This window comes from Ursus maritimus, unplaced genomic scaffold, assembly GCF_017311325.1.
Source record: "Ursus maritimus isolate PB19 unplaced genomic scaffold, ASM1731132v1 scaffold_29, whole genome shotgun sequence".
Classification (NCBI taxonomy): domain Eukaryota; kingdom Metazoa; phylum Chordata; class Mammalia; order Carnivora; family Ursidae; genus Ursus; species Ursus maritimus.
This window is the reverse complement of record NW_024425452.1, coordinates 33,065,951-33,093,447: the sequence shown is the minus strand read 5'-3', so window position 1 is coordinate 33,093,447 and position 27,497 is coordinate 33,065,951. Positions and strand designations below refer to the sequence as shown.

General features: G+C 39.7%; 2 protein-coding genes and 2 pseudogenes across 2 annotated transcripts in view; 2 read left to right on the top strand and 2 right to left on the bottom strand.

The window, feature by feature from the left end:
* UBE3D (ubiquitin protein ligase E3D) overlaps nucleotides 1–27,497 on the top strand; it is a 523,493-nt gene that overhangs the window by 442,181 nt on the left and 53,815 nt on the right. The gene's annotated exons all lie outside the window — the stretch shown is intronic.
* Nucleotides 917–7,533, bottom strand: LOC103657509. Its single transcript, XM_008684920.2, has 2 exons — nucleotides 6,660–7,533; nucleotides 917–1,081 (listed from the first exon to the last, which is right to left on the bottom strand). Exons 1-2 carry the CDS (start codon nucleotides 7,281–7,283, stop codon nucleotides 917–919), a joined length of 789 nt encoding a protein of 262 aa, XP_008683142.1. The 5' UTR covers nucleotides 7,284–7,533.
* LOC103657508 lies at nucleotides 18,615–19,851 on the bottom strand (annotated as a pseudogene).
* On the top strand, nucleotides 20,106–21,502 carry LOC103657506 (annotated as a pseudogene).

Sequence of the window (27,497 nt, the reverse complement as noted above, 5' to 3'; positions counted from 1 at the left end):
AGTGCTTTTTGAGTACAAAAAAAATATTTAAGAACTAGGTAGGAAAAGTTTGTGACTTGCCTTTTTTTCTGCTCCTGACTGCATAATGAGGCTGTGCTGCCTTGCCCCTGGTCTTGCTTTCCAAAGGCTGCTTTATGTATCTTTTGGGCGATAATCATTACCCCTTATCATTTTTCTTGGCATGGTTTTTATTTGCTGGGGAAGCTATTCGAAAGCTTCCCCACCCTACTCAGTGACCCAGGTAGAGAGGAGGGTATTGACACCTCTGCAGGGCTCATTACCAAGACAGCAAACTGGAGGCATTGATTAGGAGCCTGGATGGAGTGGCGTTTTAGAATTCTATTGCAAACATTAGAGTCCTCTCATTTTAAAAATCCTTTTAAAAAATCCTCCATAGAAACTTCTAATAGACTCTGTGGTGGTGTTTGTTCCAAGGTAAACACGAAACTTTGCTGAAGCAAAATCAGCTACCAAGAAACCACAAAAAGTGGGCAGGAAAGAGAACCTTTACATTTGTATCTTCCAACTGGAGGTTGAATTAAATTACCTTGATGACCCTTCAATTCTGATTTGATCGTGGGTCTGAGTCAGTGTTAGTGTCTGTGCTGTTCACTTGCTGTCCCTCAGCCCCACGCCTGCCCTTCTCTGCTCAGTACTGCTGGGGGCAGTAGTCTGCCGGCTGCACTCCCTGGCCCCTTTCTGTCCGGGGCTTCCCATGGGAGGCACTGGTGGAAAACCAGAAGGCAGCAGGTACGGAGATTCTGCCTCGGGCACCAACTCCATGGCAGGGACTGACAGCTGCTGGTGGTTTCTGGGGATGGGAGAGACGATTGTGGGCTCCCCGGCATCACATCTGCAGGCGTCCAGTCCAGCCGACATGCCTCTTGGGCAGTTCTGGCCCCAGTCGTGGTGCTTTTCATCTTGGCCGTGGTGGCAACATCTCTAGCAGCAAGGCGGCAAGGGTGAGCCGGCAGGTGCCAGCCCCAGGCACATCACCGGCTTCCTGGTCTCCAGGTGTCCTGAATCCTTCCTTTTCCCCTCTGCTCACCCTGCCAACGCCTTTGTAGTCAGTTCCCTCCATCTGAAGTCCTCAGCGTGGTTTCTGTTTTTCTGATTGGATTCTGACTGATAGATTTATGAATAAATTACTTCAACACTTCTTACATTTGGTTTCTAATTGTCATCTAATGGGGCTTTTATGTAAACATTTGTGGTAGAAAATTAAAATCATAGTAGTAAATGATAATAAAAATGGCTAACCTTTATCATTTACTATATGCTGGGTGCTGTTCTCAGCCCTTCAGATCTTATTTAATCCTCACAATGACTCTGTGAGATACATAATATTTTTATCCCCTTTGATCTTGAGGAACATAAAGGTCAGAAAGGTCAAGTAGATTGTCAGTGCCCACTACCACACAGGGGGGGGAGAGCCAGGATTTGACCTAGGGCCACCTGACTCTATAGCCTGAATTCTTAATCATTACGGAATATTGCCCCTGGCCGGTCTATGTTCTAACTCTATGTACTTACATATCGTAGACAATGAAGTCTTTGCTTAAACCACAGTCTTTTATGACAGGTTTTGCAAATGTGCACCTTGAAGTCACTTCAGACATTGGATAATTCTATAAGTAATGTAAAAAATGTAAATTCTAGACCCTTGTAGATTCTAAGCTCGTGTGGCCAGAATTGGTTACCTACCATGTTCATCACTTATCCCCGGCACCTGGCATAGTTTCGGTCACATCTGAAGCTCTAATATGTTTATACAATCAATGTTTATGTAATAAACAATAAATGATATAAAATAAATCACACATACCATATACAATAAATCAATAAATCAAAGCCTGCCTGGGCTTGAATGTGGTTAACTTCCCATAGCCAGACAACTTTTTTTTATTGCTAAAAATTTCCTTTTGGAAATAGGTAACAGGCAAAGAAGGATTTTTTGTTTTGTTTTGTTTTTTAAGAGTTTATTTGTTATTTGACAGAGAGAGAGAGACAGCCAGCGAGAGAGAGAACAGAAGCAGGGGGAGTGGGAGAGGAAGAAGCAGGCTCCCAGCAGAGCAGGGAGCCTGACATGAGGCTTGATCCCAGGACCCTGGGATCACGCCCTGAGCCGAAGGCAGACACTTAACGAGTGAGCCACCCAGGTGCCCTGGCAAAGAAGGTTTTAAGTTCATTTTCTTAGCCAGAATATAACACAATCAAAACTCAGGAGGGTACATTTTCATAAAGGCAAAAATATGTCCCAAGAACATCAGGGATGAAAAATAGAAAATTACTTTATGATTAAATATTATAGTTAACAGTTTCTTCTAAACCCATAAGCAGTGTATAAACAAAGTAAGGAGATAAAATGATTCTAAGATGTAAGAGAAATCTGGCAGGTCTTTAGGGTTAGAGAAGAGGCAGTAAGAACAAACTTGACCCCTCTCTACTTCCTTGGGAAGGAAAGTGTACAACATTGAGAATGAACAGGTGCGACAAGGCTGGAGCCTTTGCAAGTTAGCTTCAGCAAGACCATGAAAAGACAGAGGCGTTAGGGGAGTCACACACTGACACTACATTGGGAGGGAGATGAATGGGGTACATGTGGGACTCTAAACATGATGTCCTATTGAGCTGACATCCAACTTGAGCTGGTCAAGAATTCAGGCTCTATTCTGAGGACTTTGCCAACAAAAGGGTATGTGTAGGTCCTAAGTAAGGAATGTTTGTGCAGTAGGCTTCTGTGAAAAAAGTAGATAACATTATCTGATCTATGGATGGAGGTGGAGGGAATGTTTCAGATTACTGTATGAGCCTGGGTCCATCAAAATTGCAATCCAACATCATTAAATTGGAAGAAGTAGCTTATCAAATTTGGGTGAGTGGGATCAGTCTAGCCCAGATACAAGCAAAAAGAGGTGCAGTGTGTGTAGGGAAGGTAAAAACAATAACAAAACCATGAACGTTGATCTGCTCTGCTATTTATTGTCACTGTAAGCCTGCAAGTTTAAACACTCCCAGTGGAAAAATACTCTTCCCTGAAAAAATTTTTGCTAGCTTGAGATCTAAACGAGCATAGCAGTTACTGTTGTATTTTAAATATATAATGTATATAATACATATAATATGCTTCAAATTTGCTCTTTTTAAAAGACTTATTCCTCACTGAATATTGTGTTCTCCTTGTGAATTACTTTAGAGAACTGCCAGATGTGAAGTTGTCCCCCCCCCCCCCACCCCGGCACATGAGACTCAGCTCCATGTATTTGTTTCAAGTTTGTAATGATTTAGAATCATTGGTGTTCCCATCTGCTGTAGTTCTTTTTTTTTTTTTTTTATGGATTTTATTTATTTATTTGACAGAGAGACAGCGAGAGAGGGAACACAAGCAGGGGCAGAGGGAGAGGGAGAAGCAGGCTTCCTGCTGACCAGGGAGCCCAATGCGGGGCTCAATCCCAGGCCCCTGGGATCATGACCTGAGCCGAAGGCAGACGCTTAACGACTGAGCCACCCAGGTGCCCCCCATCCGCTGTAGTTTGTATCTTCACACATTCCTGTGTTTAAACTGTGGGTTTTAAAGAATAGTCATAAATACAACAAAACAGAACTTGAATTATTTCAATTCTGTTATTTTATGTGACTACTTGAAGTTTTTATTTGTGTTTCATATTTTTAAATTTGCAGAAGCTAAATCTCAAAAATAGAAACTGTAATGCTAATCATTCATGACAAACCAACGTAGATATGTTTTTCCTTTTTTTTCCCCCAAAAATATCTTGAGTAAATTGAGATCACAAGAACACAATCCATTATTTTCTTCCTTTTTAGAACCGAATGTTCATCCATCCATCCATTTGTTCACTTCTAGTATGATTATGTTTAATAAGATGAATAAAGAAAAGAATTCAGTCTACATTTCTTGACATTATTTTTGTTTCATGTCATAGTTAATAGTGAAAATAATTTTGTCATATAGAGGAAAAAATGTTTTCTGTGCATCAAATGTGCTAGGGATGTCACTGGTTGGAAATCTATGAATTGCTGTTGAATGCGTGGCGGCCCTCTCCAAATTGTTATTGCAAATGAAGCCCATGAGACCCTGGGAAGAGAAGTGCTATCAGTTATGTCCACCCTGTGCTTGTTAACTGACTCCTATGATAGGGAAGAAGAGTAGTGCTGGCCTGTGTTTTGAACCTTCTTCCATGTCTCATGAAATTCTTGATGATCTATCCACTTAAGACATTTTGGTGAATCCTTCTAGGTTTCCTTTATGATATGTAGCATTTCATTCAGAGAGACTTTCTTCAAATGGATATGATATGTGTTAGCAGTATGTTCCTTTTCATTCTCAGAACTAATGAGTTAAGGACAATTTGCTAAGGGTGTGCCGTCAGTGAAGATTTTTGAATTGGATACCATGTAGAAGCTAATAGTATACTTGTTAATTATCTACAGTTTCCATTGCTAGGAAGAAAATGCTAAAGTGCAATAAAGAAAAAAAGATTTCCTTTACTCAAGTAAACATTGGCATAGCAACCAATGGACTTCCTGTTTTCTTTCCCTTCAGGATTTATAGGCAAAAGTTTTCGTTTTGTGTTGCGGAATAAAGCAAAGGTAGTAAAAATGAATTTGTTGCATATGATTTAAAAAAAAAAAACTGGAAAAATGTAGGCACATCGTATCTGATATCTGAGTTAGAATTTGGCAAGTACAGTGAGAATAAAGAGGTTTAATACAGAAATTAGGGCTTCCAGGAATATAGGGAGAGCTGAGTGGGTTCTTCTGGTCATGCTGATCTCCTTCTTGTACACGAGTGACATGGTCACATCTGTGGGTTCTGTAGTAAGTGATCAAATCCTTAGTGACCACAGGACTCAGACCTACTACAGCCATCTCTTCAACAGGAGGACACAAGCACCACCAGGTTATCAGAATAATCTGGCCAACACCCTCCTCCCTGGATACTGTTTGGGTGGTCGCTGCCAAGACCTGACTCTGTGATTCTTCTTTTTCAAGATTTCATGGCTGACCAACACCTCTCTTAAGTGACACCATCTTTCCTCTAATGTGCAGTCTTTAATCAAATGATCACCCTGTTGATTCTAGATTTTACCCCCAGTAAAACTGTGTGGGCCATTTTGCATTGATTTTATAATTTCACACTCAGAGGACAATCTTATAATTATTATTTTCTGGCAATTTATTATTACCTACCAACTACAGTGACCATAGGGAAGTTTGCCGATCAACCAAGGGTTTTATGAATCTCTTCTCAGTGCACTCACTTCTGAATTTATAGACAAATACAAAGAATTGGAAAGGGTTCAGAGGGAAGCCATGAAGATGATTAATGAATATGAGAATGAAAATATGGAAAGATCAAAAGTACTGAGGAAGAGAAAGCTGAACATGAATTTAATAATAGTATCCAAAAACACTGGATTGTTAAACATAAGAGACCAAATTATTTTGCAACATAAAGGAATTAGGCTTGACAGAATGAAGAACTTCCTTTTGGTGAGAAATGTGAACCATGAATGGCTACCAAAAAATAATTAAAATCTGCTCTGCAGAGTTTGAAAAATGATATATTTTCACTTTTTATAGACTGTAGTACTTTCTGAAGGCAGAGAAATGGGCTACATAACATTTCCATTTTTTTCCAGATCTGAGATACATGGGTTAACTTTCTCAGGAGTAGGGTAATGAATCCTTCCACAAGGATTGTGGAAGTGAACCAAGAACTAAGAACTTCAGGTGGTAACTCAAACTAAATTACAAAGAAATTCCTTTTTTTGTGCCCTGGTTTTAACTTCTTTTTAGCAAAACAACTCTCTGAGATACTGTTAGACCACCACATACTAACATGGGCATGTGCAAATTTGCATACGATGTCTAGGTATTCATGGACTCCCTACAGCCTATACAAGGAACCCTTTAAGGGTCAAGTTAATACATCCTTCTTCAGAGGAAATTTATTCTTTTTTTTTTTTTTTTTACTGGCTGCTTGTAGTTTATTTTCCACTTGGTGCAAGGCACAGGGTTACAGGGTGTCAGGAAGGCTTGCGTGTGGCTTGGCTAGTAAAGAGAGGGGTTCTCTTAACTTCCTTTTCGGTATGTTGCTATTTTGATATAAAAGAACCCAACTGCTGCTGCTTTTTTTTTTTTAATTATGTTATGTTAGTCACCATACAGTACATCATTAGCTTTTGATGTAGTGTTCCGTCATTCATTGTTTGAGCATATCACCCAGTGCTCCATGTAATACGTTCCCTCCTTAATACCCATCACCAGGTTAGCCCATCCCGCCACCCCCCCCTTCTCTAAAACCCTCAGTTTGTTTCCTGGACTCCATAGTCTCTCATGGTTCGTCTCCCCCTCTGTGTCCCCCGCTTCATTTTTCCATTCCTTCTCCTAATGATCTTCCTGCTATTCCTTATGTTCCACAAATAAGTGAGATCATATGATAATTGTCTTTCTCTGCTTGACTTATTTCACTTAACATAATCTCCTCCAGTTCCATCTATGTTGATGCAAATGTTGAGTAATCATCCTTTCTGATGGCTGAGTAATACTCCATTGTATATATGGACCACATTTTCTTTATCCATTCGTCTGTTGAAGGGCATCTTGGCTCCTTCCACAGTTTGGCTATTGTGGACAATGCTGTTGTGAACATTGGTATACAACCCAACTACTTCTGCTTGCTGCAGCCTGCCTAGTCTGCGGGAGGGGAGGGGAGAGGAGGGGAGGGCTTTCCTGGGCCTCCTAAACCCTGCTGGTGGCCACTCAGGACTGGGGCCTGGCATGGGCTTTGCCATGGCTTTCCTGGTAGCTTCCAGAGCCATGTCGCAGGTGATCGTGCGGCTGGAGGCCTGGGGAGATTCGGAGTGTTCTGGAGACTCCAACACTGTAGCCGTGAATGAGAGAATAGACTTGCCCCAAATGAAGTTCACCCACCAGGGACCTGGGTCAGCCCTGGGGAGACCTGGGTGCTGAGGGATGGTGTCCGCAGGGTACTCTGCACCTAGGCTGGGGCTCTTAGTGGAAGTGGAACCCAGCTGGTTCCAGTAATAGTCATGGGTGGCCACGAGCGAGCCGCGGGAGGGGATGGATGCCAGTCTGCTGCTTGTGGGCTGGTGAAACCCTCGGTGGCAACCCCTTGCGGGCTTTGGTGCACAATCACAGGTGGTGGGGACCCTGATGCTAGGCCATGGAGCCCATTTACAGAAGAGACCACACAAGGCCACTCCTCGACCAAGGCATGGGCGGGGTCTAGAGGACATTTATTCTTACCTCAGATATGGCCAATCCCATTTTTATAGAAAATTCCTTCTGGAATATTCTTGGTATCATGAATTACCCTCACACCACAGACAGTGTCTGACTTGCATACCTCTTTTCTTTCTCATCTTCTTCTCTTTTGTTCCCCTTCCTGTTCTTTTCTCTTAAGTGTCACACTTCCTTCCCTGGTCTTCTCCTTTGTTCCTTCCTTTCTATCAAGGTCTCTTAGTTGCCCCCAGGACATAAGGTAACAAAAAGATAGACTATTAAAGCCCAGAATCTGATTAAAATTACATGTTAAACAAAGATCACTTAAGTCCACTCGCATGAGTTGGTCAAAGTCCTTAGTGTCACTCATACTTTATAGTTACCTGTGAAGGAAGAGCTGTTTGTAAGCACAGACTAGAATCCGGAAATGATTGTTGTGCTCCTGGGATTCTTCACTTAGAAAAATCTGAGAAGGGGGACCTGGCTGGCTTGGTGGGTGGAGCATGCAGCTCTTGATCTGGGTGGGGTTGGAGGTTCCAGCCCCACCTTGGGCATAGAGATTACTTAAAAATAAAATCTTAAAAAAGGAAAGTCACTTAGGGAAAGCAAATTTCTCAAACCTCTCCACTTAATTGGAATCAAATTCCCTTAGAAAAGTTTGCATGAAAATCCAAGGGGAGATTAGGGTAACACTCACACTTTATCCCTAACGGTTTTTTTCCTGCCCTTTCCCAAGAATGAAATTATGTGAGAAATCATTTTGCCTCCTTATATTACTTTGCAGAATTTCCACTTCTGTGCAGCCCTTTCTCCTTTGCTGGTTTCTCTTTGAGGAGCTGTTATGGAAGCCATTTTCCTGTGGATCAAGGACAACACATTCATTTAATACTTAATCAGGGGTTTATTCATGAAACTCACCTTCCCCAATTTCATAGCATTCTAGTGCTTGTAGGCCAGAGATGTCCTCGAAGGGATTCAGTTTGAGGAAAATCGTGCCATAAGATAAACTCTCTGGAAATCTGAGTATTTATTTATATATGAGATCTAGAAGACGAAATAATACCAGTAGACATATTTGGAAGATTTTCTCCTACTTTTAACTTAAAAACATCACCAGAAAGAAGTAAAAAAATTTAAATTTTAATTTGAAGTCTTGACCAAGCTTCTGTTTTAAAGCTGAGAAACAAAGAAAAAATAAGCTATACTTTTCTTTTAAGCAGTGAGCTTGATTTACAAAGTAATCTTTTGTTGAATAGGTACTCAGATAATTTTAATCTAAAGATGGCAAAGTCAAGGGGATGGCATTTCTTTCTTTTTTTTTTTTTTTAAAGATTTTATTTATTTATTCGACAGAGATAGAGACAGCCAGCGAGAGAGAGAGAGAGAGAGAGAGAGAGAGAGAGAGAACACAAGCAGGGGGAGTGGGAGAGGATGAAGCAGGCTCATAGCAGAGGAGCCTGATGTGGGGCTCGATCCCACAACGCCGGGATCACACCCTGAGCCGAAGGCAGACGCTTAACCGCTATGCCACCCAGGCGCCCCCGGGGATGGCATTTCTTATTGCCAAATACTACATATTGAGATGCTGTACTACCTTTTTTAACTTATTTTACTTTTTTTAATTGAGGTATAATTGACGTATAACATTATATTAGTTTCAGGCATATAGCATAATGAATGACTGGATATTTGTACACATTGTGAAATGATTACCACAATAAGTCTACTTAACATTCATCACCATATAATCATATTACATTTTTAAAGTTAGCATCAGATTGATTAGGGCCTGACCTATTTCAGTTGTGAAGTATTTTCCATATCACCCCGTGTTATGGACAGCATGAATTCCATAGCTTGCTATATTCCCCTTCTAGGTTGGGCAACAGGGGAATCCAGAATTTACTATGTAGTTTCCCTTATCCCTATGCAGAACCTTGAGGCATTCATTTCTGTGAACTAACTCTTCTGGGCTTTTCTTTTTCTTCCTTTCACTTTGCTCTATTTCTCTATCTTTAGAAAAGAATCTCATTGTGTTAGTAGTAAGTCCAGAAACGACCTGAGATCTGTGTTGTGTTAAGATAGGGCATTAAATAAACAACACAGATAATTTTATGATGATATAATCTTGAAACTTAAAATTCAAGAGGAAATCAACACCTTTGAAAAATGAGTGAGTTGACAAGTTCTATTTCAGAAAATGTTTGTGATTCAAGTAAATTGGACCAACCCAAAGTTTCTGCATAGCTCACCACAATTAAACCCACAGCAATAAAAAGTATTTTTCCAAGTCCAGATTTATGTCATACCAACAGGTATGTTTGGCAGAACATCATCTGTAAGTAGTTATACAGGATTTGTAACAAAATTCCATGTTTTCCCATTTCTTAGGATTTTAGGTCTGAATGGTCTATAAAATAGGGAAACTATATAGTGGATCTTAAATATTTTTTCATGGATCTCGGTCATGGAAGAATTCTTTTTGGTAGCACTTAAGTTTCCCTGTTGCCATTTCAGGTGGAGCTCTCTAGTTTCTAGAGCCGCTGCTGTTTTTGTGGAAAGGGTGGATAATTCCCTGGAGAACACAGCGTGGAGTGGTTGAGTAGAGACGCTGGCTACACAGCTGTGGATGCAAGCTGTGGTACAGGGCACACCACAGTTTAGGAACGAGTTCACTTATTTGTTGTAAAAGAAGAATTTGGGAGGAGAGGGTACTTTTATTGAGCAAGGTATGCAGGATTCTTCCAACCATAGCATTTTTTTTTTCTGTTGTCAACATTTGGCTGCTATTTATGTATTTTTCTTGAGCTTAAACAATTTTCAACTTTGAATTTCTTCTCATAGCTTGGGAATCAAGGAAATGATTCTTTTCACAGTCACTTGACTTTTCTTTGGCAGATCCCATGGTATTCCAGAAAGTGACAAAGGAGAGGGAGCATGAAGAGTTGAAGGGAATCACCCAAGAGGTTGAAATGAGCAAAGAAACTGAGTTTCTTGTATTTATCCTTGGCCCCTGGGTGATGGGAGAACTTTTATTTCTTGAGAATCTAGCATTTTAAGGGATTCTTTAGATTATGGTTAAAGCAATTATAAGTTTGGAGCCTGGTTAAACTTTAAAAATAAGCCTTCTGCTAAAAGACATATAATCTTTTCCAGTTTCTGAAATCTTTTGGTAGAATCTTAGAAGTACTTTTTCCCATTATGTTCTGTCTTTTCCTTTAAAGAATACATTAAATGAACTGAGTTCTGGAAAATATAAGGTGCCAAGTAAGATCACAAAGAGAGGTAACCTAAGGTTCCGTCCAGATAAGAAAAATTAATAACTGTGTCCTGCCCTTTTCCTAAAGGATGCTGGGTGTCCACAGTTACTCTTGTTATGTACTGGCCATAAGACAGCAGAATGTAGGGAAATGAAGCAATAGCACAGTGGGTGGTGGGCTTGAAGAATATGATAGGAGGACTGCATTTGGGAGCTCTGACATTGGACAGATTTGAGGTTATTTTGGGAAGTTACTTCCCCTCTGTCTCCACTTTCCAATATGAAAACATGTCCTAATCTGTAAACAGCAGAATGATACCATTAAATGTAGTTAAATAAAATACTGTGTAAAAAGCGGAATTCACTCACGTTTTTTTTCCCTAATAATTACAATGGTTTCATATATTACATTAAGATTCCTGATCTACTTGGAGTTTACTCTTTGTATGGAGTGAGGTATGGATCTAATTTTATCTTTTGCCAAATGACTACCATTTATTAAAAAGCCAATCTTTAAAAAATTTAAATAAAAACTCAGTCTTTGCCCCACTAATTCAAGATGCTCCTTTATCATATGTTAAACTTTCATATGTCTTTGGATCCATTTCTATTCTTTTTCTCTGGTCTCCTTTGTCTATTCATGTGCTCATACCATAATATTTAAGTCATTGAAGCTTTACCATAGGGTGTGCTTTAGGTAGAGATAGTTCCCCCTCACAGTTTTCTTTTTCAGTGCTTTCCTGATTACTTGTTTGTTTTTACATGAACTTTTAGTTATCAACTTGCCTAACTTCATAAAAAAGCTGGTTGGTATTTTATTGGGATTGTTGTAAATTTATCAGTTAACTTGGGAAGAGCTAATGTCTTTATAATGTTGAGTCATTCTATTCAAGAACAGGGGAGGTCTCTGCATTTATTCTACTTTGGTGTCTATCAGAAGAATACCACTGATGTTTTAATCCAAAGAAGAGATTAATGATGAAAGATTCAGGGCCCAAGGAGTCACTAGGCACCACCATCAAACATGACATGATGATGATTGCCTCCTTCTCAGTATCCATTCAACTAATATGTAGTGAGCATTTACCTACTAGATGGTAGACTTTATGCTAGGTCCTGTGGATACAAAAGTAAAACAGCTGGTCCCTGCCCAGGAGGCACTCACAGTCTAGTGGGAGAGACTGGTTATTAAATTGAGGGTAGTGATTACTCTTCCTTTCTGAGGACAGCCCAGTCCTTTCACTGAGGAGAACTAGATTCAGTGTCCATGAGACATCAAAGAGGATGTTGAAATTGGTTGTATGAAACCTAGCTGGAAATTTGTTTCTCAATTTCATTTATGCATTCAATAACTTTCGTCTATAACTGCATCTTAGAAGATAATTTAAAAATCTCATTGTAGAGTATTGAAGCCCTTCTTGTTCATGCATGTATATCCAGTGAGATATCAAGTGGAATGTTGAAATTAGTTGACTCCAACAGCAGCTGGTACACAGCAAGCTTCTCTTCTCAAATCACTTTATTTTCCCATGGTCATTAATAATTTGCCTAAAAAGGAAACAAATCCTTAAAGACTTATATTACTCTCCCCCAGTTTTTCTACTAGTGCTTTCAATTTAACATTTGGCTAACACTTTTGGGGGGTAATGGCAACATTGGGTATTGTGTTTATACGCTTTTAACAAAATAGAGTTTCTCCTTCAGCTGAGCTAATAGTCCATTCGAAACTTTCTTACTGTGGCTCCTTCAAGATTAATTCAATCTTATTTTAACCCTATGGAGAATCAAGCAGAATCTTGTGTCAAGTGTGACCCTGTGGGAAATTAATTAACCCTTTCAGGATTGTCAGTATTCCTGGAAAAAAGACAATTTACTTTCTGAGCTGTTTCTGGCCAAATATCTAGAATGAAATTCTCAGTCATATTCTCTCATTAGGGAACAATTCTAGGTTTCAAAATGGAAATAAGATAATGATAACGTGGATGCGTGCTTCTAACTGCAGAATTAGAGGTAGCAATTGCTGATACTTGGGAAAGGGGATGTGGTGGGAGAAGGGAGGTAATCGTAGGCTTTTCAATTTTTTCTCACCTCAGCTTGAAAGTAAAAGGAGACATGTTCACTATAGCTTCTTTTTTTAAAGATTTTATTTATTTGAGAGAGAGAGAGAGAGAGAGAGCGGGCAAGAGTGGCGGGAAGGGGCAGAGGGAGAGAGAGCGCCCCGATCCCAGGACCCCAAGATCATGACCTGAGCCAAAGGCAGACACTCAACTGACTGAGCCACCCAGGCATCCCTCACTATAGCTTTTCAAAAAGCAAAGACTGTTTCTTTGGGGAATCCTAAAAGTCCAAGAGGGAAAGGGATAGAGGGTAGTCTGAGAAGACTTTGAGAAGGAGAAGCAGGCAGCTGCTGTTCAAACATAAGCTGAAAGTAATCTCACATGGCATTTGCTCAGGTAACTCCTAGAATTTTATTAGTGGGTTGTTTTCTTTTTCTTATTGATTTATCCCTCCTGTTTTCTGCACAGCACTGTAGTCACTCAGTTAAATCCATTAATTCCCCATCCTCCATACCTACCCCACTGGGAAGTCTCCAACCCCTTCCTCCACCCTCACCTGCACCTTTGCTCTATCGTGTCATTATGCAGTGGTGCCGCGGGAGATTTACATGGGTTCGAAGGCTCGGTGGTTTATCACCATCCTCAGCAGCCTTCACGGCTGTTATATTTTGTTCTTATCCCCACTTGTCCAAGAACATGTTACATCCAGAGATCACCTAAAATCACTGGTCAAACCAATTAAGTTTTCTTCCAGTCTTTCTTCCATCAAATAAGAGCATTCCAAAATAATAGGCAGCACTTACATAATGACACAATTTATGATCAGAAAATTTCAAAAACGTAAGAAAGTGAGGCTACCATGCCAAAGATTCATTAACTATTGGCTGACAAGCTGGGAAATGTGAAATATGGAATGAAATAGGAATTTTCCCATTTAGTCTTCTTATAATTATATAAGATTAAAACATCTTTGATCTTTCTTCCTTTCTTGTCGTCTTGCTTATTCAGAGTGTTTGACAAGGTGCCAGCAGGAGAGGAAGGCATGCCACGGTAGCCTGCCAGCAATAACTGCTTTCCCTTTCACTCCTGCCAGTGTGGACAGAACATATCCCCACCCCCACCCCATGTGAATCTTCTAGTGAGAACAGGAATTTCTCACCACCATTTAGGGGCCTCTTGGCTGACCTAGAGGTAATGTTTAAGCGTCATCCAATGCAACCACAGCCATCAATGCACTTCATAGATGAATTTCTTCTGGTCCTTAGACTCCTTAGCCTCTCCACACCTGGTCACTTCCATTTCATTCCTTGTTAAGACTTGGCAGAATAAGTTATTAAAAGGAACATTTCCAGGGGTGCCTGGGTGGCACAGCAGTTAAGCATCTGCCTTCGGCTCAGGGCGTGATCCCGGCGTTATGGGATTGAGCCCCACATCAGGCTCCTCCGCTATGAGCCTGCTTCTTCCTCTCCCACTCCCCCTGCTTGTGTTCCCTCTCTCACTGGCTGTCTCTATCTCTGTCAAATAAATAAATGAAATCTTTAAAAAAAAAGGGGAGCATTTCCAGATTTACTTGTTGTATCTCTGCTCCCTTCCCTGCAGTGGTTTCAGTTTTGTATTTTGAAAATGTCATGCAGAGAAAACAGAGGGATTATGTATAAACTGATTACATGAAATGCTAATGTTTAATATTGATTCCATCCCCTCCCCTGCAACCTTCACTTCCCCCAGAGATTCAGAGTTTGGGTTTTCATGTTGGACTAAAAAACAGAACTATGCAATAGTTATCGGTACTTACTGGTTCATTGTCTTCCGTGGATTTGGAAGTTACTACACCTTGAGTCTTAGAGCAAGCGTACTCTGATTTAATTATTGTAATTCAGGAAAAACCATGCTTCCAATTGACAGCACTGGCCACATACCCACACCAGTTCTAGCCCAGGGAGAGGTGGAAGGGAGAGAGCAGTTAGAAGGCAGGAGAGAGACCCCACTGTGAAACGAACACTTCGTTGCTAAGAGAAAAAAAATGACTTCAAATTTTTTCCTGACCCACTTTCTCTCCTACTGGGACTCCAATTATATTTGTGTGATATTATCTCACAGTTATAGATCTTCTGATTTAAAAACATTTTTTCCTTTTTATTTCAGTTTGGGTAATTTTTTTAAAAGATTTATTTATTTGAGAGAGAGAGAAAGTGAGTGGGGGAAGGGGCAGAGGGAGAGGGAGAGAGAGAATATCTCGAGCATACTTAGTGCTGAGGACAGAGCCCAACATGGGGCTCAATCTCATGACCTTGAGATCATGAACCTGAGATCATGACCTGAGCTGAAGCCAAAAGTCGGACCCTCAACCAACTGAGCCACCCAGGCATCCCTGGCTTGGGTAATTTTTTTTTTTTTAAAGATTTCATTTATTTATTTGACAGAGAGAGAGAGACAGCCAGCGAGAGAGGGAACATAGGCAGGGGCGTGGGAGAGGAAGAAGCAGGCTCCCAGCGGAGGAGCCTGATGTGGGGCTCAGTCCCAGGACTCTGGGATCATGCCCTGAGCCGAAGGCAGACGCTTAACGACTGAACCACCTAGGCGTCTTGGCTTGGGTAATTTTTATTGACTTTTTTGAAATTCACTCATCCTTTTTTTTCTGCAATATCCAATCTCCTGTTAAGCCCATCCGATAAATTTTGACTTCAGATATTGCATTTTTAAGTTTTAGAATTTCTGTTTCGTTATTTTATAGTGTTTACATTTTTCAGAGAAAATTCCGTTTATTTACCCACAATACACATTTTCTTGTAAATTCTTTGACAAATCTGTAATAGTTGTTTTAAAGTTCCTGTCTACTAATTTCAGTAACTAGGTTATCTCTGAGTCTATTTCTATGTCATCCAAATTTTATCTTATCACATTTTTCTGCTTCCTCAGATTTTTGAGAGAGAGAGAGTGTGAGCGTGAGTGCAAATGTGACAAAGGAGGGAGATTTCCAAATATTGCGAATGAAAGAACATTGGAGCCTTTTGATCTTGAGCTGGGAGGGGTTGACTGAACTTTCAGATGTATTGGATTCACTTTTGGCCCTGAAGTCTGATTACTGTGTATGCCCAGGACCATGTGATTGCCTTTTGCTCACCAGCCCAATCATCCAAGAAAGGACTGGCTGTTTCCCCCTCACCCCACAAAGTCTTCCTATCTCTGACAGTTCACCTGGGGCCCTGGATCCAGGTATAGAAGCTGCTGCCATTCTCTGCTCACCTGTGATAGGCTCATTTCTCCCTGGAATATAGTTTATCAAGGCTTCTTCACTAGCCTCATAGAGAAGTTTCGTTTTTATTTTGTTTTGTTCTTTTCTTGTAGTTGCTATCAAAGCAAAGGTCTTGTGCATCCTTCTACATTCTAACTGGAAGCAGAAGTCTGAGCTACTTTAATTCAACATTTATATACCCTAGTAAAGGACACAGGACAGCGAGGAATATCTATAAATTCGCCAGAGAATTTCTATGGCATCAATGGCTTCTGTTACAAAATAGAAAAAAAGGTGGAAAGTGAAATTTCTTGAGAAGATGTCATTTATAATTATCTTTCCAAATGAAATGACAGAGAAATGCAGAGAAGGGGATGAATAAGCACCATATCATTAAGTGCTCCACATCACCAGATCAGAGAGTATAAAGAAACCACATGATTACAATCACAGTATTTTAGAGCTAGTAGAAAACCTTAGGTGGTCTAAAGTCCAGACTCCTTACTTATAGACAGCAGTATGTTTTGGGGTTCACTTGACAGATTGAATGTTTGTTTTGCTTTTTCCAATGTGTTGGACAACCTGTGACTAAACATCGGTATTTCTTGCCCAGACCTATAATGAAAGTCAGTCCTTCCTTCGTTATCACAGGAAGCATGTATCTTTTCCTGAGCTCTCAATTTGAAGTCTTTTTTTGTAAAACATCAAACTTAGACCTTATACCTTGGGGGAAATTTACACCATCTCTGCATAATGGAAAACAAGTTGTGGTAGGTGATGGTATCATCTTTTGACAAAAGGTAACACCACAACTTAGTTTATCTGAGACAGGGCAGGGTGAAGGATCAAGGGCATTTTGTGATGCATATGAATCCTTCAAGGTATGTGGGATATAGAAAAATATGTTAATTAAGAATAGACTTCAAACCCTTTAATACTGACTCACGGGCTCAGTGACGAAAAATTAATGCTTTGGGCATGTAAAAACTGAAATTAGAACTCATAGGAGTTGAACTATTTATCCATAGTCTGAGGACTGATGTCTCTAATGATTCTTATCAGAATATAGTCAACTACTTTGTTTGATTTTCAGTTTGAGCTGGGGCTCGTAACCTTGCTTTCTTAGGTAGTGTTTCTCAAAAGTTCTAGGAAAAGGTGCTTGAGAGTCATCTTTGTGTTCTAACAGATCGATAGTTATTTCCCAAGGGAATTTCATAGTGCCAAACAGCTTAAATAATTCAACCAGAAATAGCCAAAGGAGAAAAGAAAAAGTGTACCAGTTGGCTCAACATGGAATATAAGAGAAACAGAGAACTTGGGAGGTGTGTGTATCTTTAGGGAGGAAAAGAGTGAAGTTTATGGTTGATAGAAGAGCATGGTCTATGGTTGGTTACATCAACTGTGATATGGAAGATCATTCTTTCAGAAAATAATCTGTTCATTGAATATGGCCAGTGCATTCTTTGGAATTTATGGCACTACCATAAACCAAACAACTGTGCACATTCTTCCTTAGTCTCTCACAGAAAAGGTAATTTCATTATTTTAAGAACTTTTAAAAATAGAGATTAAACTCTGTTAGCTTTAGCATAGCTCCCAATGGAGATGATTTGGAAGAGACTTAAAAATAATTTTGATTGCTTCCTCTAACCATTTCCAAGGGTCTTAAAGGAACCTTCGTAGTTTGCTGACAAAGTGAATTAAGTGTAGAAATTTTGTTTTCAGACTGTGTTCTCTTATCTTGACTTGAGTTGTGGCTCCTTTTATTTGATTTATTTGATTTTGCTTTATTTATGGTTACTATTTTAATTTTAAAAAGATAGTCTTACCTTCCCTTTTAGTGGTGAGTATTCCAGACAGCATTGCCATAAGGCAAAAGTGGGAAATGGGAAGATTTATGATGCTGCGATTTGTATTTCAGCATTTTGAGGCACACAAGGAAGAGGAAAAGTAGCCCCCACTTCTTCCTACCGCTGACTGCCAGTGCCCTCTTTGATCAAACTCAGCCAGAAACCAGATGGTACCGAGGCCTTTGAAATGCAAAGTACAGGGGTCAACATCCCACCCTTACATCCCACCTGGGACAGAGCAGAGTGAGGGAACACAAAGAATGACTGAAAGAAACTATGCCCAGGATCAGCTCAGAGCCAAATTCGTAAGGGATCTTATCACTGAATGACAATATGGCATTCGTAGTAACATAAATATTGCTTAGCTGGCATCAACCAAGAGCTCTTGCTATATACTCACTTCACATCCACTATTCTGGGAGAGTTTATTTAAAATGGGAAGATTTATTTATAAACAAGGATTTTCCAGCAGGATTTAAAGAAAGATAATTAAAGATTAGTAGTCATCTTTGTTTTGCAATATGTATTTATTTTTTCACTGTTCAAAGTTTATTTAGAATTTTAGTTGGTGTGACACATGGATAGTTGGTTGCATTGTTTATATATGGATCTTTCTTTTTACATTAAATGGCAATGTATACTATATTCTGATATATATTAGTGCACAGTACATGCAGTATTGAATTTATACATGGGATCGCAGCATATGATTGGTGAAAAAGCTGGACTGGGCATGATGAGTGAAGGAACCAGGAGTTCCGTGACACACAGTAAACACACATCTGCTTTGACGGGCAGCCACAGCAGATGCTCTCCTGGCAGCGGTGCTACTTCACGTTGACCAGCCTAGGACTGCACCAGGTAGGGATCATCCAGCGTCGGGATATAGCTGCAGGTGTTTGTGAACCGTTCCTGTCTGTAACTTTAGGAAACTGATGTTTTCCCTAGGCTATTTCAGTATTACTCCTTGGGTAATAATAAATCAGGTAACAACAACAACATACACAACCTCCAACTAAAATCCTGTCGTGGTCTAGTTGGTGAGGTGGCGCGCCGTTAGAAATCCTTAGAACTGCAACTCCCTGGGATCCCGCAGGTGTAGGTGTGCTCTCCTTCAAACGGGCCTCTTCCTCAGGAGTCAGAGTCACCTTCACAGCATCTGAGATTCTACTCCATCCCAAGATGCAAGGAACGCTAAGGAAGACATCATCTTTTATTCATAGGGACCCTTAACCAGGGTGGAAATTGGATGCACCTGCCTGAGAGTCTTCGTTATACTTTCTGCCAAATCTGCCACACACAGTCCAATGGCCCACGACATGCAGCCTTTCAGCTGGCTCACCTTGTAAGCACTGGCAACCACCTGTTTGTGGAGCCCTCTCTTTATTCTTTATCTGCATCAGTGCCTAATTCAGGGTGCAGATTCTTCAAGGAGACACCAGCAACATTGGCTCCACTCGATACGGACACACTAGAGTCTCCATGCTCTCTGAGGACCCACCTACGAGGATAGCTCAATAGGCAAACTCCCAGCCTTTCCCCCAATAGGTAATGGAACCGGGCTGGATCCAGATTGCAACCACTTCCAATAACATGATTTTGGGGAAAGACACTTATCTTCCAAGCCACATAGGTCAAGATATCCACTGGACTGGAAACAACCAGCAACTTGCAGTTTGGGCTGTATTTTACAATGTTACGACATAGCCTTTTGCTATTGGCATAGTTTTTTATTTTACTTCTACCACACTTTTGAGAGCCACATAAAAAATTCATATATATTTATATAAAATTAAATATGAATATATTTTTAAATACATATAATTATAAAAAGTTTTTATAGGTGCACACACATGTCAAGTCATATTAAATTGAAAGGCTATCCTATATGTCCATCTCCATGTAAAGGTCAGCCCGTGATACAAGTTCTGTTTAAGGCTATGACTAAGCTCCACTTTCTCCAGAGCATGACAGCCCAAAGAGAGCTTTTCTTGACCTTCTATTGACCTTCTTATCTAAACTACTCACCTGAGATTCATATATTGGTAGGTATATTGCCTTATATTGCTGTCTTATATCATTTTTAAGCTCTTGAACATTTGGATAGTCACACATTTTTTTCTCTAAGAAGGTTTTATGCTCACTAAACACTGTATCCTTTATACTTTTCCTCAGCCCCATGTATACTTTTGCCACAGAGTTGACCCTCATTAATCAGGGGAATGCCTGACCCTGCTAATTCACTGAATTTCTAGCTGGAACCCTCCTCAGAAAATCTGGGCTTTTAGAATTGCTAGTCTCCCAAATCCAGAAGAGTGTTATTCTCTAATAAAATATATAAGGATATTTTTAAAAATCAGAAAACAGTCAATGGGAGATAAACTCCCTGTTTTCAAGGCTGTCTGATAGAGTTGAAAGGGTAGTTCCCCTAAGAAATGCCCCATCCTCCTGAAATAACTCATCAGTTCCTCGGCTGGTGGATCATCCACCGTCACTGTCTCAGCAGCGTTAGCAGAAAGTTGCTTTTTGGCAGTCCCCCTGTTGGGCCCTAACAACCTGGCTCCCACTACAGTATTTAACTGAAAATCTGTAAAGTCTTCTTCATAAAATCAGAAGTGCAACCTAATACCTACTTTATTTTAGTTTACTTTATTGTACTACATGGTGTTCTCCAGAGAAACAGAACCAATAGGATGTGTGTGTAGGTATGTGTGTAAATATACATCTATGTGTGCATATGTTTATATATGAGATTCTAAGGAGTTGGCTCGTGTAATTTTGGAGACTAGCAGGTCCAAAATCTGCAGGGTGGGCTGGCAGGCTGGGGACACAGAGAAGAGCCTATGCTGCAGTTCAAATCCGCCATCTGCTACAGAGTTCTTCTCCTGCTCAGAGGAGTTAAGTCTTTTGTTCTGAAGGTCAGGCCTTGAAATGAGTGCATGAGACCCACCCATTATGGAGGACAATCTGCTTTATTCAGAGTCCACCAATTTAAATGTAAATCTTATCTAAATCAATCTCTCAGAAGCATCTAGAATACTGTTTAACCAAATATCTGGGCACCATGGCCCAGCTACATTAACACATAAAATTTGCCATAGCATTGGGTTTATTATTTTATTTTAACCACAGATGCCTCAGCACTCCCTTGGCTGAATGTGACTTCTATCTGCCCGACAGCAGGGACCCCCTGCAGCTTATTCATCACTGTATCTACAATACCAGTTCCATAGATGGATGGACACCAAAAATTGTCTCTGGCAAAGACTGTAATGTGACTTCAAACTCCAAGCTGCTTATTATCACAGCTGGGGCACATCAGCAAGACGGACAAAGCTGTCTTAATTTGGTCCAGCCTAACATGAACATCTTTAAATTCATCATTCCTAATATTGTAAAATACAGCCCAAACTAGTGTGTCTGTATGGAGTGGAGTCATTGTTGCTGGTGTCTCCTTGAAGAATCTGCACCCTGAATTAGGCACTGATGCAGATAAAGAATAAAGAGAGGGCTCCACAAACAGGTGGTTGCCAGTGCTTACAAGGTGAGCCAGCTGAAAGGCTGCATGTCGTGGGCCATTGGACTGTGTGTGGCAGATTTGGCAGAAAGTATAACGAAGACTCTCAGGCAGGTGCATCCAATTTCCACCCTGGTTAAGGGTCTCTATGGAATAAAAGATGATGTCTTCCTTAGCGTTCCTTGCATCTTGGGATGGAGTAGAATCTCAGATGCTGTGAAGGTGACTCTGACTCCTGAGGAAGAGGCCCGTTTGAAGGAGAGCACACCTACACCTTGCGGGATCCCAGGGAGTTGCAGTTCTAAGGATTTCTAACGGCGCGCCACCTCACCAACTAGACCACGACAGGATTTTAGTTGGAGGTTGTGTATGTTGTTGTTGTTACCTGATTTATTATTACTCAAGGAGTAGTACTGAAATAGCCTAGGGAAAACATCAGTTTCCTAAAGTTACAGACAGGAACGGTTCACAAACACCTGCAGCTATATCCCGACGCTGGATGATCCCTACCTGGTGCAGTCCTAGGCTGGTCAACGTGAAGTAGCACCGCTGCCAGGAGAGCATCTGCTGTGGCTGCCCGTCAAAGCAGATGTGTGTTTACTGTGTGTCACGGAACTCCTGGTTCCTTCACTCATCATGCCCAGTCCAACTTTTTCACCAATCACATGCTGCGATCCCATGTATAATCCAGTATTTCATGTATTGTTTGTAACTGTTCTAAAGGATCTGATTTTGTGCACTATAGATATCAGGTGCCTCACTTGGAGGCCATAAGGGTACGTACTGATGGATCATCCTAAAGATGTAATATGTAACAAGCAGGTTTCTACTTATGACACAGGCCAAATCATAGTACCCTACATTGTCACAGGCGCAGGAAGTGTGTTTGTTACTTGATAAAAGAGACTCTACTTCCCTTAGCCTGCTGTAGCTTTTTGATACCTTTCTTCTTGCTCCTCTCCCTTGTCACCTGTCCTTTACACACACACATGCACCTCCTCCTTCCTTTTTTCCAAATATTTCTTTTCCTTAGTATTATCCCCAAATGTGGAATGGGAATAATGTTCATTCTAGGATTTGAACAGCTTTTTGTGAAATTCTCTTGTTCTCAGTGAGGACTGTCAGTTGATCTTTTTGCCTCTTGCCCTGTTCATACTCACAGGCTAGAGCATCACATCCAGACATGTGGTAGTCATGATGCTTGTGTAGCTATGAAAATGAACACTGGGGTTGGTACCCAAAACCTAAATGAAACAAAGCAATAGACCTACAAGTCGCTTAATGTGCCTTGTCCTTCTGCTTCCTTCTCTTTTGGCTAGCTTTTTCAGATCTGTATTTACAGATGGAGCCCGAATGTGCAGACCGGTGATTTTGCTCTTGAACAGGAAATAGATGGAAATATTTGCAAAGAAAAGATTCATAATTGTTGGACACTTTTTGAGTCTAATGATTTTGGAGAAAAATGCTTATGCTGTACTCTGTTATGTTTTCTTTTCCATGAAAATAGTGTAACTTGTAGGAAACTCAGACAGAAACAAGTTTGTTAATGAATATTTTTATCTATGGGGTGTCTACCTAGTTTTCTTGCTCTGAACACCAGAATCTTGACTAGACAAATGAGGTGTGACCTGCCCAGTTCTGATTTTTATCCAGAATACTGGTTCTTGATTTTTTTGGGTCACAGTTCTCTTTGAGGGTCTAAAGAAAATGATGGACCCATTACCTAGGAAAATTCACATATTGACATGAAATTTTGTGTAGATCTTTAGTCTTGATCCAAATATCCCTGCAAGTCTACCCATGTGGTTCCATTTAAGAGTCTTGATCTATGACAAGGGATTTTGCCTACTCCAGATTTTGGAAAGGATTAATTGGGAATAGCGGAACCCACTCATATTATGAAAAGAGCTATATATTTCACTAAATTATTAATCTATAGTGAATCTCAAGTGAATGACAGTGGTTTTGACACAGACTACCTATTTCCTTCTCTAGGGGCTAGTCTCTGCCCTGGGGTAGCTCAGGTTCCATGGTCCCTCAAGCTATAACAGGACCTGCTACTCTTCTTCTGGAGCCAAACTGGGACATACACGTTTATAGTCAAGACCTACCTCACTCTTCACTTACGCACTTGTGCAAATTTCTCTTTAAGTACAAACTCTCTCAACTGTATTGCTATGAAGTTCTTTTTCTCTCTTTAAAAATGCCTGCTACCAGTAAGTTCCCAAAGGACTTTTCTCTCTGTTTGCAGGAAGCTGCAGTTTACGACCTGTCTTTGTATTGAGTATATTCCATCACTCTTTGTTCTGTGCTCTTTGCTATCCTTAGGGGCTGGAAGAAGTTTTGCAACACCTTTTGGTTGAAAAAATGTCTTTGTAATTGAGGTTTGAGCTATAAGCAGATCCCTTGCCCCAAAAAGGCTAGAAACAGTAAGCCATTATACCTCCTGTGCCTCTCCCCCAACCACTGGCTGAAGTATCTAGGGTGTCCCCCATTACCTTGTTATGCTCAGTAAACAATGGCAGACTGAGTAGAGAATGTAAGCAGAAAGTAAACTCACTTTATTTCATAGTTATCCAGTCTTATCTCACAACTTTAATCCAGATACTTTTAAAAGTTTGCTTCAGACTGAAGTTTTAAAGCCATGTTTTATGTTGTGAAACATTTTGAATCCCATATCCAAGCAAATAAAATCGAAGGCGGCAAAAATTATTTCTAAGGCCTGTAAGTTTAAAGGCAGTTAATATATTCATTCATTCTTTAACCCAATAATTATATAATATATAGAGTAAATATGAAATAAGCCTTCTGCCTTCTCAAAAATTACTGAATGATAAAAATAAAGATTTCAGATAAGAGATCAATTATTAGCTTTGGATTAAATCTACATATATGACCTCGTGGAACCAAATATCAGTTTCAGCTTCTAGTGATTTAACAGTCTGCTCTTAGGAGCTGGTAGAAGCTGGCTCCAGCACATCCTATATCAAGTGTCTGTCTTACTGGGTTCTGTTTCATTGGTCTGTTTATCTGTTTCTATCAGAATTGACACAGATGGATAATAAATATTGGTGGGCTAAATCTTTCCATTTTATTCTTTTTGGGGAAGGGATGTTGGGTGTTTGTGGGGTTTTGTTTTCTTATAAAGAAGAGCTATTTAGAATCTATTGTTCAATTTAGATTCTGCTGAATCAACACTAACTCTGTTAGGAACTTGAAATGCAACCTCCTGCATGGAACTGGTCTTCTGGAAGGTAAAAGAAGAGCCGAAAGGAAAGAAGTAATCACTTTGCCTGAGAATATCTTAAATCTCTGCACTGCTCTTCTGATGACTTCTCTAGCCTCCACTGCTGGCAGTGGTTTGGGCTATAATGGCATGTTCCTTGACACTTTCAAAGAAGAAAAGGAGAAGTTCAGTTGAGGTTTATTTATTACATTTTAAAGATTAAATTTCCACAGTAATTTCTAAAGTTGTGACTAGGGGATGGGAAGGAGGAATTAAGTTGGTATGAAATTTTGACTCATCTTTATAAGTAATATGTGAATGATAGTGGAAGATAGTTTCAAGTTAAAGTAATGATCCCTGACTTTCACAAAGGTCATTTCCCGGGTTACCTACATTTATTTTTTCTCTAAATGCCTGTAACCATCATACTACTCAGAGTTAGAAACATCTTTACCTAACAAAACTATGTTTTCTTTAGATTTCCTATATGTAATATAAACAGGAGTAGAGATTTTCCTCACAAAATATATGGAAATAAACATAAACTTTTTCAGTGCACTTTGTTAACATAAAGGTTTTGGTCATTTGGGGGGAAAAGCCATTAAATAAGGGAAAAGAGTCTTTTGAACAAGTGGTGTTGGGACAAGTAGATAGCCACTTGACAAAAAATGAATTTGAACTCCTACATCACACCATATGCAGATTAACTCAAAGTGGATCAAAGACTTAAATGTAAGAGCCAAAACTATAAATCTCTTACAATAAAACATGAGGTAAAACTTTGTGATCTTAGATGTGTCAATGGATCTTACTTACGACACCAAAAGAACAAATGACTAAAGAAAAACATAGATAAACTGGACTTCATCAAAATTGAAAAACTTTTGTGCTTCAAATGACACTCTCGAGAAAGTGAAAAGACAACCTGAACAATGGGAGAAAATACTTATAAATCATATATCTGATAAGTCATATAAAGATTATATAAAGGCCTTTTACAACTCAATAATAAAAAGGCAATTAATTTGCCTTAAGAATGGTCAGATGACCTTCACAGACATTTCTCCAATGGAGATATACAAATGAATAGTAAACACAGAGAGAGGTGCTCAACATTATTAGTTATCATGGAAATGTAAATTAAAACCAAAATGAGATGCTATTTCACATCCATTATAACCTAAAAGTTAGAAAATAAGTCTTGGCCAGGATGAGGAGAAACTGAAACCCTCATGCAATAAAAAATGGGTGTAGCCATTTTGGAGAACAGTGTGACAATTCTTCAGAAAGTTAAACATAGAGTTACCATATGACCCAGCAATTCTGTTAGGCATATTTCAGAGAATTAAAAACATAAGGCCACACAAAAATTTGTACACAAATGTGTACAGCAACGTAATGCAATAGCCAAAAGGTGAGACCAGCCCAAATGTCCATAAACTAAAGAATGGACAAACAAAATGTGGTACATCTACACAACAGAATATTATTTGGCCATAATGAAGTACTAAAATGTGCTACAACATGAATGACTTTGAAAATATAGAAAAGAAGCTAGTCACGAAAGACCACAAAAAAGTCAATTTATATGAAATTTCCAGAATAGGCAAATTTATAGAGACAAACAGCATATTAGTAGTTGCTTAGGCCTGGGGGTGATAGGGAAATTAGAGAGTAATATCTAAAGGGTACAGAGTTTCTTTCCCAAGTGATAAAAATTTTCTAAAATTAATTGCGGAGATGATTACATAATTCTTTGAATATTCTAAACACTATTGAATTATGTGCTTTAAATGGTGAATTATATTGAATTATACAGCAACAAGAATGTTATAAAATAAAACAAAATCCAAAATACCCAGTGCAATCCTTAATTTTATGTGTCAACTTGCCTAGACCATGGTGCCCAGATATTTGGTCAAACACTAGTCAAAATGTTGCTGTTGAAGATATTTTGTAGATGATATTGACAAAAATAAGTAGTCTCTGAGTAAAGCAGATTACTTCCATATTGTGGGTGGGCCTCACCCAAACAATGGGGGGTCTTAAGAGAAAAAAAAGACTGATGTTTCCTAAGGGGGAGGGCCAGCAGACTCTCTTTGGACTCAAGCTGCCACATCAAATTCTCCCCTGAGTGTCTAGCCTCCTGCCCTCCCCTGCAGATTCTGGACTTGCCAACATCTACAATTACATAAAACAATTCCTTAAAATCAATCAATCAGTCAGTCTGTGTGTGTGTGTGTGTGTGTGTGTGTGTGTGTGTAGCTGTATATCTTCTTGTTTCTGTTTCTCTGGAGAACACTGGCAGTCCAACCAGAAACCATCAAAGTTATCTAATGCTTTATAAGGATGTATGTGTATGGCTATGACAGCACACTTTCATTTTGCTACTGTTATCTACTGTTAACGCTGTTGGTCTCTAAAGTATAGTCCTGATGTGGTACTTGCTGATAGGGGTCAGAAGTTACTTCTGCAGAGACTTATGACAACTAAGAAAAAAAAGTGTTAATTTTAAACTTGTTGAAAAAGGGGGCGCCTGGGTGGCACAGCGGTTAAGCGTCTGCCTTCGGCTCAGGGCGTGATCCCGGCGTTCTGGGATGGAGCCTCACATCAGGCTCCTCCGCTATGAGCCTGCTTCTTCCTCTCCCACTCCCCCTGCTTGTGTTCCCTCTCTCGCTGGCTGTCTCTGTCTCTGTCGAATAAATAAATAAAATCTTTAAAAAAAAAAAAAAAACTTGTTGAAAAAGGAAAAGTTAATTTAAATTCTGTCCCCAGTGCTTGTGGTACTTGGTAAAACTGGCACAACCTAAAGAGATTGGCAGTATACATGGGTATTATATATTTGGAAAGCAATATCAAAGGTGTATAAAAATGTTTATATCTTTTGACTCAATATTCCAAGTTCTAGGTGTTTGTTTTCAAAACTTATCTAGAAAATTAGAAAAACACTATGTACATATATATGTATATGTAATATATATATGTATATATATGAATATATATTGATCTATAATTAGTTATAAGATGTAGTTAGTTATATATATTATATATACTTCATTTTTTAGTTGTATGTTGAATCATGCC